The sequence below is a fragment of the Prosopis cineraria genome, unplaced genomic scaffold (assembly GCF_029017545.1).
Source record: "Prosopis cineraria cultivar Desert tree isolate PC_DT_omini unplaced genomic scaffold, ASM2901754v1 PC66, whole genome shotgun sequence".
In the NCBI taxonomy this organism is placed as follows: Eukaryota; Viridiplantae; Streptophyta; class Magnoliopsida; order Fabales; family Fabaceae; genus Prosopis; species Prosopis cineraria.
In genome coordinates, this window is record NW_026555396.1 from 3,867 (window position 1) to 18,141 (window position 14,275).

Sequence of the window (14,275 nt, forward strand, 5' to 3'; positions counted from 1 at the left end):
CGTCATCTTCTTCCTCTTCAACCCCATGGATCAAACGCTCCAATTTGTGTCTTCACAATTATCTATTCCTTTTCCAGCCATACCTCAATCTCCACAAATCCTCAAATCTGAATCTTCCAAGGAAGTCAGATAAGCGATTGTAACTAGGTAGTAAAACATGATGCAACAAGGCAATCGACTAGATCTAGACCAAGAAAAAGGAAAATTTGAACTACCTAAATTTTGTTGCCATTGTGTACCTCATCAAGGAATTGAGGCTCGATGAATATCTCTCTACTTCATAGTTGATGTCTCAATTTTGAAATCAACCAATGCCATCATTGTCTACAACGACGTGGAAGGAAGAGGAAGAACTATGGGCGATGTTAAGGTTGCTGAGGGAGAAGCCTTCAATGCATCTACAATGGATGAAGAGTACACAAGGAAGGTGGAACATTGAAGTTATGGGTGGAAGATGGCAATTGAACATTACCATTACTTGAAGACAACACCACCAACAAGGGGTAAAACATCATTGTCGATGGCAAAGGTGGAGACAGAAGATGACATAGATGAGAGAGGGGTATGGTATAAAAGGGCAATTTACTCTGAAAATTTTTAATCCTCAGATTAATTTTCCAACACTAGGGTAGTCCTACTAAGATAGGATTGGACTTAATAAATTTGCCATTTTCACCTACCAAACATAAAAACTTGATATTACCTAATTCCAAATCCAATCCACTTCCTCAATTCTGCGCACCAAACGTTACCTTAGAAGCAAAGCACAAGCTCCCTAGAGATGGAGGCCCACATCATCCTTGAAGAAATGTAATTAATACTATCTGTGACCTCATATATCGCAACATTAAGGTTAAGATTCACCAACCATACCTAGAAGTCTTGCGCTGTGCTGATGTTTTGACTAAGCAAGGTCATGGACTGGATTGGAAATCACTCTTACCTCTCAAGTCCCTGGTGGGCGTGTTAACTATAGATAAGCTTAAGAGCCTGATCAGGCTGCTCTAGTGATACTTTTTCAAGCCTTAGGCTTGCCTTTTCTAATCTAAAAAAAAAAAAGAAGAAGCTTATTTTGACGTGCATTGCAGAGACTACATCATCTGCCAACCCCATTTCATGGCAGTACACATACCAAGACAATATACAACCACTTAATAAATTAGAAAAATAAAATATTTAAGAAATGACTCGAGAAAGAACCTATTTCTTGAAAACCAAACAAGTATTGCAAGGAATGTAGTTCGTTTTAGGATGATAAACTATGAGTGCTGATTTTGTATCTTCCATTTGTGACTGCAAGATCCACCTCCTGGGGCAACCAACATCATTCTGACAGCATGAGAAAGGAGTACAAGGTAAGCCTACAATTTGGATTGTTTCTTTGAACTTCGACCTGCTATGAATTCCTGCATCATTCTGAATTGCTCCTTCGTCATTCCATTGTAATACTCATGAGCCCTCTCCTGAAATTCACAAATACATAGAGAACTTCGTGAAACTTATGGAACAGCTAGGCTTTGCACAGCGTAAAGCTACCAATGGGTAGACGAGGAAGATTGGCAAAATGAATGTGAAAAAATTGAGGAGGATTACAGGGAGATCAAGAATGCAATGTGTTCAACATGCATGAGATAGAGAAATGAGTGGTGCAAAGAGATAGTGAAGTCCCCAGAATTTTCAGCTTAAAATATAATTATATATTATTATACTTGATGATTCCTAATACTTAGAATCAGACATTAGTATTGTCTATCAACAATCAACAATGCAAAACTGCAAGCATATCTATATAACCAAGAGGAATGGGGGAAAACTTGCAATTATCCATAAGAAAACTGTGGTCAGTGACATCATTCCATCAAATTGATACATCATTAAATTGATATTAAAAGCTCCTCCAAAGAGTTTGCGCATGGTTGAATTACAAGTTTGAAAATAATTAACGGTTGATTTCAATTTAAACAAGGAGGTGATATAGCCAGGGAAAATGATCCAAAAGGATTTCCTACACATCTGCACCATTTGCTCTTTCAAGCATTAAATAAGGAAATCTACTGCAATTTTGATTTCTTAGTAGTCAACAGCAAACCCCAAGCGAGCATAAAGCATGCATGTCTCAAAAATGAACAGAGACAGAGCTTTCAGTGCTAAAACATGCTCAGCAGACAAAAAAATCCTAGGGAGTTTTAGAACACAATAAAATGTGACATAACAACCGAATAAGTAGTAAAATTCTGAAAGAAAAAACATCTAAACAACAACCGATGGCTAAGCAAACAAGTTATTAAAGGAACATTCTTACATCACAGTAAGTTAGGAAGCTCAATTAAGCACAGATATATTTCCATATGTGCACTGCAAGTCTGCAACTAGAGTTCAAAGAAAGTGCATTTCAAGAATCGAGATGAATCTGAACTAAATATTTTGGAGTTCGTGAAGGTACATTAAGAATTAGATTGTGTGTCTGAAATTTAATCTCACATCAATTGTACTCTTTTAATTCTTTAAATAGGTGAATGCAGTGAGATTAACGCTCAAGTGACCTCCTCGCATTCTACAGAAGAAAAAATAAACAGAGAGGGACTTTAGGGAAAGGAGGAAAAGAGCAAGCAGAGGTGCGAGTAAATCTGTGTTCTTTTTTGTTGCGCACTCACCACATTACCAAAGGATAAGGGTATTTTCGTAAGGGGAATTCAGTGGGTTCTGCTTCTAATTCCCATATCAACTCTACCCAACTCTTTCTACACAAAATTTCACCATTTTATCTTGTAGCCCATAGTTCATTAAATCAGTGGTATTTAATTTCAAGGGGCCAAATTCTAAAGTTAACGATCTGAGCAATACAGCATTTTGATTCAAGTGTAACTGCTATAACATGACCATAGCATAAAGAAAAGTAGACTTGCATGTGAACTTCACAACAGTAACAGTTAATTAATCTTCTAGAACTCTCAGCACCAATCAAACATATACTACAACAAAGACCACAGTCTACTTTGATAAGGCCCTCCTTCAGAGGACCAAATCAACTTGAAATGATCTAGTTTCAAGCTTCGATCCATCTTATTTACATAGACGTAATGATAGATATCTAACCTTTTCCAGAGAAAGAGCACGACCAAGGTCTAGCTTTAGGCCATCATTTATGACTGACTTGTACCTCAACACCATGCCCTGATTATTTTTTAAAATGAGACCCGCAATTTCTCGAGCTTTCCTCAAAACTTCATCTTCTTCAACAACATGGTTCACAAGACCCAGCTTTTCAGCTACTTCTGCTGTCAGAGGAGTTGCTGTAAGAGATACTTCATGGGCTTTATTGGGTCCTATAATTCGTGAAAGCTTCTGAGAGAGACCCCATGAAGGAAAAATCCCAAACCTGCAATTTCTAGTTCCATCAGGTCAATTCCAAATCAATTTAGTAGACTAGAGGATCGGGCGCAAGAAGGTTTCCCTATAACTTCAAAATAAAAATCAGCACAAACATGGATGAATCCAAATCACCTTATAAGAAATCAGTCTCTAATTTACTAAATTAAAAGAATATAAATTCTAAACGAACCTCGCATGGGTATCTATGAACTTAGCTCCTTTCGAAGCAATCAGAATGTCACAAGCCAGCGCAATCTCGAATCCAGCCGTCACGGCAAACCCTCCAATGGCCCCGATAATCGGCTTGCGGCAGCGCTCCATTTGAGCGACCGTATCGGACTCAATGTCTTTCACGTCACCCTTGAAAACATCCTCCGCCGCGGTCAGGTCCACACCTGAACAGAATGCTCGACCAGAGCCAGTCAATATGATTACTCGCACCGAATCATCCCCGTCCAGCCTCTTGAATGCTTGGGCCACGTCAACCATCATCGACCTGGTCAACGAGTTCAGAGAACCAGGACGATTGATCGTGATCAGAGCGACGCCGTTTGGATCGCACTGGACGAGGATGAGCTTCTTCTCCGACGACGACAATTCCATATTTCGGCGATTCGAATTTCGCATGCCAGTATCTCTGCACGGTTCGAGCTTTGAACGAGATACGATCCGATTGCGTCGCTACGTCGTCTCATTATGATTGCGTCGTGAGGTGTGTAAACAATTAACGAGGTTGCCAGAGGGCTGATCTTCATCCCCTCAATCAGTCCTTATCTACTACTCTATTCTTTTATTATTATAGCGGTGAAGTATAATGTATAGTAAAATTAATTTTCCTTTATATTTCCGAAACTAAAAAGCAATTATACATAATATTTTTACTGTTTTTCAAATCATTTTTCTTAAAAAATATTTTTAATCATAAATTTTTAAAACCATATTTTAAAAAATAATTAACAACATAAAAAATTTTTTTTAGTCATACTTTTATTTTAGCTCTTTTTTTTAATTTTATAAAATTATTTTAGATTTTTTATTTTATTTTTAAATTTTAAATTTTTTTGAGCAACTTATAACTATACATGATGTATGAGGTAATAAATTTTAAGATATAATATTTTATTAAAAATTTTAATTTTCATGAAGTTTTAAATTACTAAATACCAGTGTTTTTAAAATTAAATCGAATTGACTTTTAATCCTGTTTGGTTAACTTTTTAAAATCAGCCAAAAGAAAACTAGTCAACAATAAAAAGAGATCAATCAAAAATCAGAAACATCGATTAAAAAAATGAATTATTCCCTTAAAAATCAGTTTAAATTATTTAAAAATTTAAAAAAATTAATTTAAACAAAGAATAGCCAAGAATAATTAATGTTAATCATGTATTCATCAATAATATATCATTTTACAAAACATTTATTAATTTTTTAAAAATATAAATATTTGCATATATTTCTTATTTAATTATGATATATAAATTAAAAATATATTAATTTAATGTCAACCGGTTCAATCACACGGTTGAACCAATGAACCATGAACCAATAGCTAGTATGGTTCAATAATCGATTCAGTTTTTAAAACTCTTGCTAAATATTCCTTCCATTCAAAAATGTATAGCATTTTTTGAAAAGTTTAATATTAAAAAATGTAAGATGTTTTTAATTTTTTAAGGTGTAATAATTACTTTTTTTTATCAAACTTGTTCCTATTGAATAAATCATTTTATATATATATATTTTAGGGTGAAACACCCAATTTAATAAAGATAAATATAAAAAAATAGGATTAGTTTAAAGATAGATTAAAAATATTTTATATGTCTTAACAAAGGAGGATTTTTTGCATGATTATTTACACTAAAATTTTAAATCAAATGAGGTGAAAACTAACGAGTTCAAATAAATACATGATAAAGATATAAACTTGGATTGCAAACTCAAATCATGAACTCATAATAGTTTGCCTCTATTAATAAATATCCATTAAAATTGATTATTAAATAATTAAAATATAAAATATAACCATAATTTGATTAAAATATATTTAAAATATAAAATATTGAAATTAAACCCATCTACATTAATAAATTATCATACAAAATATATAAATTTTAAAATAGGGAAACTTAGTATTTTTTTCTTCTTTTTTTGTTAATATTAGTTTTTACCTTTTTTTTCTTTTAACCAGATCCTTTAACTTTTATTAACCAAATTTTTTATAGTATATATTTAACTTTCTCAAATTGAAAAAAAAAATCAACGAACTTAATAAATTTAACTAACTTTATATCTAATTCGAATTTATAAATTGGTCAACTTAATTTTGTAAGCTATAAATGTAAAAGTAATAAACTTGAAAGTAAAGTTATGAGTTTAATTAAATTTGTATTTAGTTTAAGTTTATAAATAAGTTCAGATGATTTTATAAATTAAAAATATAAAATATTAAATTCAAAGAGCAAACTGAAAAGTTTGACAACTATGAGGTAAACCATTATGAGATAAAATAAGTATTGCTTTTGTTCTTAATATATATAAGAATAAACAATTATAAAATAAAATATGTTATTTCTTACATTACTAATATGCAATGGACAACAAATTTTGAATCGCATGTTGTTTTTAATATTTTTTTAAAATATGCATGAAGTTAAGAAATTAAAAAAAGATGAGGGTTCATTTAAAATTTTGGCATCACTTTAATCTATTATTTATACTATGATGGGTTCGATTTAAAAAAAATATAGTTGAAAGCTTTTAATTGATTTTTTTTCTTCTTATATTTTTGTATGTTTCAATATATGTTTACTCCTTCCTCAAGCATGTTATAGTATCATTTAATAATATTTATAGAGGGATGATAAATATTGATTATGAAAATCCACTCACTCGGGTTATTTTATACTCAAAATAAACCACAACATTCAAAAAGATTATGAAGACATTGTCTCAGTCCTATTTTAAATGCCGCAGGAATGACTAATGGAGCTTTGAGAAGGGAACAAATGCAAGGATCACTAGCTCCTTGAGAAACATGGTTCAGAGAACAACCCTGCTGCCACATGATAGGAATGTTTATCTTTAATTAGTACTTTTGACTTCATTTTACTTTGTAATGTTTATGTTCAAAAAAAGAGCTTATGCTAGTTTTGAATGATAAGTGAAAACTTTTTTTTTCTATCCTAGTAAGAATTCATGCTAGTTAATTAAGCTTATTTTAAAATTATTATAGGATTAAGGTCAATTCTTTCCTTGACACCAGTCCCTTTCTTACCATAATAATTATAGTCCTTTTCTAATATGATAAGAGACGATTAGGTATAGGTTTTGGATGATGTCATTACAATTGGTGTGGGAAAAAAAACCACTTATAATGAAATGAAATAATAATTTTATTCTCTCAAGCATCTAAAACCTTTCTTATAAACTAAAATGCCCATTGAAATTTTGATTATTTTCTTTTCTTTTTTTTGATTATTGAAAATTTCTAGCGATAATTTTTTCTTCATTTATTAAAAGAGAGACCCATTTCTTTTATACATCATCTTATACAATATATACAATAGACTCTATTTAGTTATTATATAATTGCTTTTGCATGCTTTAGATATTTTATCATCCTAAAATGATAAAATAATACATAATAAATAACTAATACTAAATAAATTAGAAAATAATATGGGCTGAAGATTTTACTAAACAAATCAAAGGAATCATTGTATTAATTTGCAATAGATTAATATTTTTAAAATTACAATATTTTACGTCATATATAATGAAATCTTTTCCGTGCATTACATAGGAGCAAATTTTAATTTTTGTATGAAAAAAAGCATATATTTTAAATTAATTGTTTGTGCTCCAAAAAATTGGAATTTATTTTCATGTTTTGAAAATTACATAATTCACATTATAAATAAATATTGAAATATAATTTTTTATTTAAAAAATATAAAACATTTTTTAAGACATTGGTTGTGTTTCAAAGTATAATTATCAAATTATAATAACATCTCATTGTAAAATTTTATGAGCTGTACCCAAAATAAAATAGGTACTCTTTCGATTAAAAAAATATAAAGTATTTTTAACTGAATATCACCCCAATAAAATGCTTACTTATTTTTAAACTAATTTTATTTTTTATATTTACTCCTATTAAATTAATATGGACGCTTTTGAAAAAAAATTATAATTACACCTGAAAAGATTAAAAATGTCTTCTATTTTTTAACACTTAATTTCTTAAAAAATTTCTTATATTTTTTAATAAAAAAAGTATATTTAGTGCAATTGATCATATTTATTTTTATTTTTAGCCAAAGCAATTCAACATACTGAATCCCGCTACATATGTCACAATAAAACTATATATAAAAAATTATAGCCACTACTATAGAAATAGAAATTAGTAGCATATATTTTATAATAATAAAAAATAAAATACTATTAATATTAAGTATAAAGATCTTTAATGGCATTTCTTTTATCAAATGGTATCGCTTATAAATTTTTTTTATTTAAATTTAAATAAATAATATTAGGTGGCATTTATTAAATGAAATGTCACAAATTTAAGTTGAATAACATTATTAGATATTTAATTTTTTTAATTTAACTATATTGTTTTATTATATTATATAATAATTTTAACATCATTATTTAATTATCATTAGTAATAAATATATATTTTTAATTAATTAATTACAATCAAAGAGGTGGCGTTTCAGAAGTTGAAAAACGCCACCTGTCTATATTTTAACAAATAAAATTAAGAAAGTGTGAGTGGTGGTATTTCTAGAAATACAACCTCTCTTTTTTATTAAAAAATTTATATCTATAAATAATATTATTTATTAATTCATAATAAATTATTAAATATATAATAAAATAATAATTAATGATTAAATAAATTGCATCATAATAATTATTTAATCTTATATAATATATTAATTACAAAATATTAATTAATAATAAATTTTAAATTAATAATAATAAAGTATTATTTTATAATTTATTATTAAAATATTTAATTAATAAAAAATTAGAGAGGCGACATTTTCTGAAGCTAAAAATGTCTTTAAAAAATGCCACCTCTCCTACTTTATTTATAAAATAATCATATATAATAATTGCACATAAAAATTAATTAAATTATAATATAATATTTGTTTAATATGATTGAAATTAAATAATAGAGAGAGAAGTGGCGTTTCTACGTCACCACTCTTGATGTAATCAAAGTAATAATACTCCATCAGTAGTTTATTAAATATTAATACAAGTTTAGTAAATTATAATAAAATAATTTTTTAATCTTATGAAATAAATTTATTTAATAATAAGGTGAAATGGTATATTTCTTTTAAAACTCTTTTTTGGGAAGTACTTGGCATCATAAACTTTTTTTAAAATATTTTTACCTTGAACTTTTTAAAAGAGAGTATTTTTGCCTCATAGTTAAATATAAAAATGTTGACCATATTCTGGGTGCTTTTTCTCCTCCTCCTTTCGTCCTCTCTCCCAATTTCTTCTTTTCAATTTTTTCATCCTCCTTCTTTTTCTTTAGATATCTCTTTCATAGGCACTAATTAAAATTTTCTTACTTAATCACAAAATCAAGCAAAATAAGACAATTTTTTATTTTGACCTTTCTTCAACATTTCATATTTTAAATTTACATTAAAGGCAATCAATTTGATAGCAATAAAAATGAGGGGATATATCATTATATATTTTTAATAAATACTAGAAGAGAGGTGCCGATTTCTCGTATTGAAAACACCACCGCTCTAATATTTTATTACCTCTAAAAATATTTTTGTAAATTATTATGTATTACATAAATAATAATTTAACCATAATTTAATTAATTAAATTTTATAATTAATTAATTTCGTTTGATTAGATGATTAACATAATATAATATATTTATTAATTTATTATTATTTTATTGGATATTTAATCATTTGTTCTATTTTAATTAATTAATTTTTTTATTATTATATATTTTAATATTGGAAGAAAGGCGGTGTTTTCTTGTATTGAAAACGCCATCTCTCTAGTATTTTACAAATCAAATGATAGAATAATAAAATAAAAGTAATATTTTATTATTTACCTAAGTTTATGTTTAATTAATGTTTGAATTAATTAATTTTATAAAAATTAATATTTTATTAAATAATTTATTAATTTTTCATTTTTTAAATTAAAATAAATAATTAAAACATATTTAATCATTATTATGATTATATTACATAAGTAATAATTTAACTATTCAATTAATTAATTTTTGTAATGAATTATTTTCATGTGATTGGATAATTAGCATAATATAATCTATTTAATAATAAATTATTATTTTATTGCATTATATATATTTATTTTATTTAATTAATTTTATTAATATATTTTTTGATAAATAGTAGAAGAGAGGTGGGTTTCCGTTTATTGGAAATGCCACCTCTATTACATTTTTATTATTTATGTTATTTTATAATATTAAGTATTTATTTTATTTAATTAATTTATTTGAATTTATATTTAATGTTTGTTAATATATATTTTATTCTAAATAGCATTTTTTATGAATTAATATATGTATCTATATTTATTAATTATAAATTATTAGATTACATAAATAATATAATCATAAACAATATTATAGTTATTAATTAATGTATGTAGTTATATTTATTAAGTATCATAAATAATTAATATGGTTCTATAACATACAAAATTAATAACAATGTAATTTATTAATAGATTTTACTAAAATTATTTTTAATTGGGATTTAAATATATATAAAATATATTTTATATTTATAAATATTATATTAATATTTTTAATTTCAAAAAAATAGGGAATAAAGGTGGTGATTTTTCATTTAGAATCACCACTCTATGTGTCTTAGCTGTCTTCCCTTAGCTTTTGTCCAAAAGTCCCTCAATTGCTATCCCTACCACCTATCTCTTCTCCTTTAGCTCGCGTTGTGTTGTCCGATAGTGCCTGTCTCCCTACCCTTAGGTTTTGTCTGAGAGTGTTTGTCTCCCTTAACTCCTTTTCACGCTGCCCTAATGCCTTTGTCTATTCTCCCTCAGCTCGCGCGCCCACCATGGTCTCTTCTGCCTCAGCTTGCATGCCCCTGTCTCTTCTCCCTTGGCTCATTTTGCCCTTAGCTCACTCGAAGCTCTACAACTATCTCTTTCATCCGTGTGTTCTCGCCTATAGCTTCGCTCTCAGCTCGCTACCTTCAACTTGTTAGTTCTAAGATTAGCTCTTTCTGCATCATTTTTTTTCTCTCAACTTTGTCTTTATATGCTCCCAAGGTCCCACATTGAACTTTTAGATTTGTATTTTTCGCTCGTCCTTACAAATCCATTTTAAAATTGCTTTGACTTGTGGCCTCTCTCATTTCAACGTGTGTATCTTAATCTTTAACTCATGTTCCAACTTTATTTCCTTAACTCTTACAGTCTCTGTTTTATTGTGCTTCATCCTTACGGTATACTTTATATTTTTTTTTTTGAATTTTTGAGTATATTATCTTTTATTTTTTAAAAAATATATTTTTCTTGTCTAATTAAAAAATAATTGCTGAATAGTGAATATATATTATTTTGAATATTTTTTAATTTTAAATGTATTATCATTTAATTTGATTTATTTATTTAATTCTGAATGTATGTGGTTTCTTGGGACTTGAATTCACTTAGAATAATTATTTTGTATGTAATAAAAAATTTTAAGTTAATTCTTTTAGTTATTACAATTACTAAATACATGGTTTAGTACTTGAAAAATTTTCATTTTTAAGTCTTCATGCTGTCAAATTTTTTAAAATATTGAATTAAATAGTTCATATTTATTTTTAATCCTGTAATTCAATTTTCACGTTGTATGTTTCTGATTGGCTAGACTATATCCTAATTTTTTTTAATTAGTTGTTTTAGATATCAATAGTTGTCTGTTGCTTGACTTGATGGATATCAATAGGTATAGGATATGGACCAAAAGTGAATATTTGTTAATTAGTTGTCAAAGGAATATAGGGCTAAGGTGAAAGGGTTTATTCATTTTGTAGTTAAGCATGCCAAAGATTTGAACAAAATTTTGTATTCTCGCTCAACTTGTTACTATGAAAAGCGAATTATTCTGACTGAGTTGCTAGATCATTTAATATGTCATGGTATTGATTAAAGTTATACATGTTGGATAAGGTATAAGGAGATAAATGATGTATCTAATGAAAGGGTGTATACCATGAGGTCTTTTGAGAGATAAGAAGCATGCAATGACACTGACAACAATAATATGTGTGAGACTAATTGTCTTGATGAAATGCTAAATGTAATAGAGGATGATCTTTGTGATTGCCCTTAAATATTTGAAAGGTTGATCAGTGATTCAAAAAAAACTATTGTATCCAACTTGTACTAAATACACTAGACTATAAGCATTTCTGATATTGTATAATTTAAAAGCTGCTTGTAGATGAAACGATAAGAGTTTTACTCTATTACTTGATGCTTTAAAAGATATATTTCCTGTTGATAATGAACTTTCTACCAAGACATATGAAGCTAAACAACCACTTTGTTCAATTAGTTTGGGTTATGAAAAAATACATGCATGTCCTAACGATTGTATGTTATTTTGTAATAAATATGTTTTCTTAGAGAAGTGCCCTAAATGTGATGCATCACAATATGGAAAGAAATCAAGTCCTGTAAAGGTATTATGATATTTTCCTATTATATCGATATTTAGATGCATGTATAAAAATGTAAAAGTTTCCAACTTGTTAACATGGTAGGAGAATGGAAGGATTAAAGATAAAAAACTTAGGCACCCTGCAAATTCTCCTTAGAGGAAAAAAAGTCATTACTATTTTATCTTTTTGATTATTTTTTCCTGTACTTATAGTGATCCAAATTATTTTCTTTCTTACAGTCTTGTTTTGAACTTGATGAGACTCATAGAACACATGTCTTCAAGAAACCGGAGTTCTTCTTAGAAAGTTTCATGTAGATATTTAGAAATGGTATTTAATATATAATAATTAAGATATCATTGAACACCCACCAGAGCTTTAAGATGGGATCATATCTTAAGAAGATTGGGATCAATTTGTTGTTCTAGCACACACAACGAAAGAATTTAAGTTAAATAATTTTAGATTGTCAATTAAATATAGTTTTACTCATATAAAATTAATATGAATTCAATTTACATTTGAATAGGTGACGAGTGATATCGTCAACTAGCAAAAAGTCAAAAATATCTCTTCAAAAGGTGATGGAAAGGATACGCATTCATCGAACAAGATAAAGTATTTATTTTATATTTAATAATCATTACATTTATCTATTACATATGTAGTGGTTTATAAATTCAATTAATTGTTTTAATATGTAAATCAAAAAGGACAATTTAAATTGCAAACAACTTACATGACATGAAGTGTGGGTTGAAGGACAACTAAGTTCAAAAAGTGAAATTGAATATGAAGGTGTGAGGCAAGTTTGGCAGTTATGTACATATTAGTATTTAGTTCATGTTTAAAATTTTATTTACATGATTTTATTTTATAAATAATCTATGATGATTCTTATATGATAGCAAACTTTTTCACAAGAGAATCTTTTTTTATTTTAAAAACATGATTTCATTTTAAGGTTATTATCATTTTTACAATATAAATTGCTGAATATTTTATTTTTTCTAGGGAGAATACAAATGCAAATTGTACATAGAAATTTCCTTCAAAGATGCAGTTATCATAGGTACTGTTTACAATTTCATTAAAGATATTTTACATAAGATTCCATTACACCCTGGCACGTTGCGAGTTTCTGTGGACATTTGCACTAATGATGATGTGAAGTTATGAATACCTTTTAATGAGGATATTGTATTAGTTAAAGATGCTGAGGTCACTTTAGTTGTATGGCCTCTATATCTCATTGAATCATGTGATAGGATAATTATATTTTCATACTTTCTTATAATACTCTAGATGTAATTATAATTATATAACTTAATTTTTTGATTTTTACAGACTTATTCAAAATTAAAAAATAAGAAAATAATTGAAGCGCATGATAATATTTTCAAGAAATCTAATACCATGCATAAAAGAAAAGTGTATCTCATGGAATTTCAAAAATAAAAAAGGCTAACAATCATCATGAAGTTTTTTGGCCTCTTTTGCCAAAGCTTACTACTATTGACTAAATAATTGAAATAAAATTTGAAGAAGAAATCTATTATAAAGATAGCTAAAAATATCTTGATAGAAATACTATGGTGAAAATACTTAATTGAGAATGGGTGAGTGCTTCTGCTATTAACACCTAAATAAAGTACTTGCTTCATAATATCTTTTGATATTGATTATTTTATTTCTCATTGTGATTGATTTTAATACATTTTTCTGCTATTTAGCAAGGTATTTGTACATTTCTTTTTTGAAAGACATGAAAAAAGATAATAGATTTTTATTCATTAATTCTCATGATATTAGTCATGGGTCGATGTCGAGTACATCTGATCTTGTAAAAGAAATATTCACAGAAAAGGCAAAAGTTAAAAAAAATATGTTATTTTTAATACCTTACAGTATGGGGTAGGTATTTTATTAATTATTTTTTTTAATTTCTTGACATGTTAGATACCTTAACTTTATCAAGCCATAATCAAAGTTTAAATTTTTTTAAAAAATATTGAATTTTGATTGTTATCAATTATGTGACTGTTCCTTTACTTTTAATTTATTATATCGATCCTCTATATGGAGACATGCCAATAAATTGGCCTAATATATTGAGGTTATTCAATAAGTAATTATTTATATTTATAAGAATCATTTTACATATTTGTATATATTTTACA

At 27.4% G+C, this 14,275-nt stretch overlaps 1 protein-coding gene across 2 annotated transcripts; it reads right to left on the reverse strand.

Moving 5' to 3' along the window:
* Window positions 1-1,052: 1,052 nt before the first annotated feature.
* LOC129295189 (probable enoyl-CoA hydratase 1, peroxisomal) lies at window positions 1,053-4,120 on the reverse strand. 2 transcript variants are annotated; one of them, XM_054933670.1, is made up of 3 exons: window positions 3,563-4,120; window positions 3,097-3,388; window positions 1,053-1,463 (listed from the first exon to the last, which is right to left on the reverse strand). In XM_054933670.1, exons 1-3 carry the CDS (start codon window positions 3,997-3,999, stop codon window positions 1,362-1,364), a joined length of 831 nt encoding a protein of 276 aa, XP_054789645.1. In that variant the 5' UTR covers window positions 4,000-4,120; the 3' UTR covers window positions 1,053-1,361. The 2 variants fall into 2 exon arrangements, with proteins under 2 accessions (XP_054789645.1, XP_054789646.1); XM_054933671.1 differs by having other exon boundaries at window positions 3,097-3,379; window positions 3,563-4,115.
* Window positions 4,121-14,275: the final 10,155 nt, after the last annotated feature.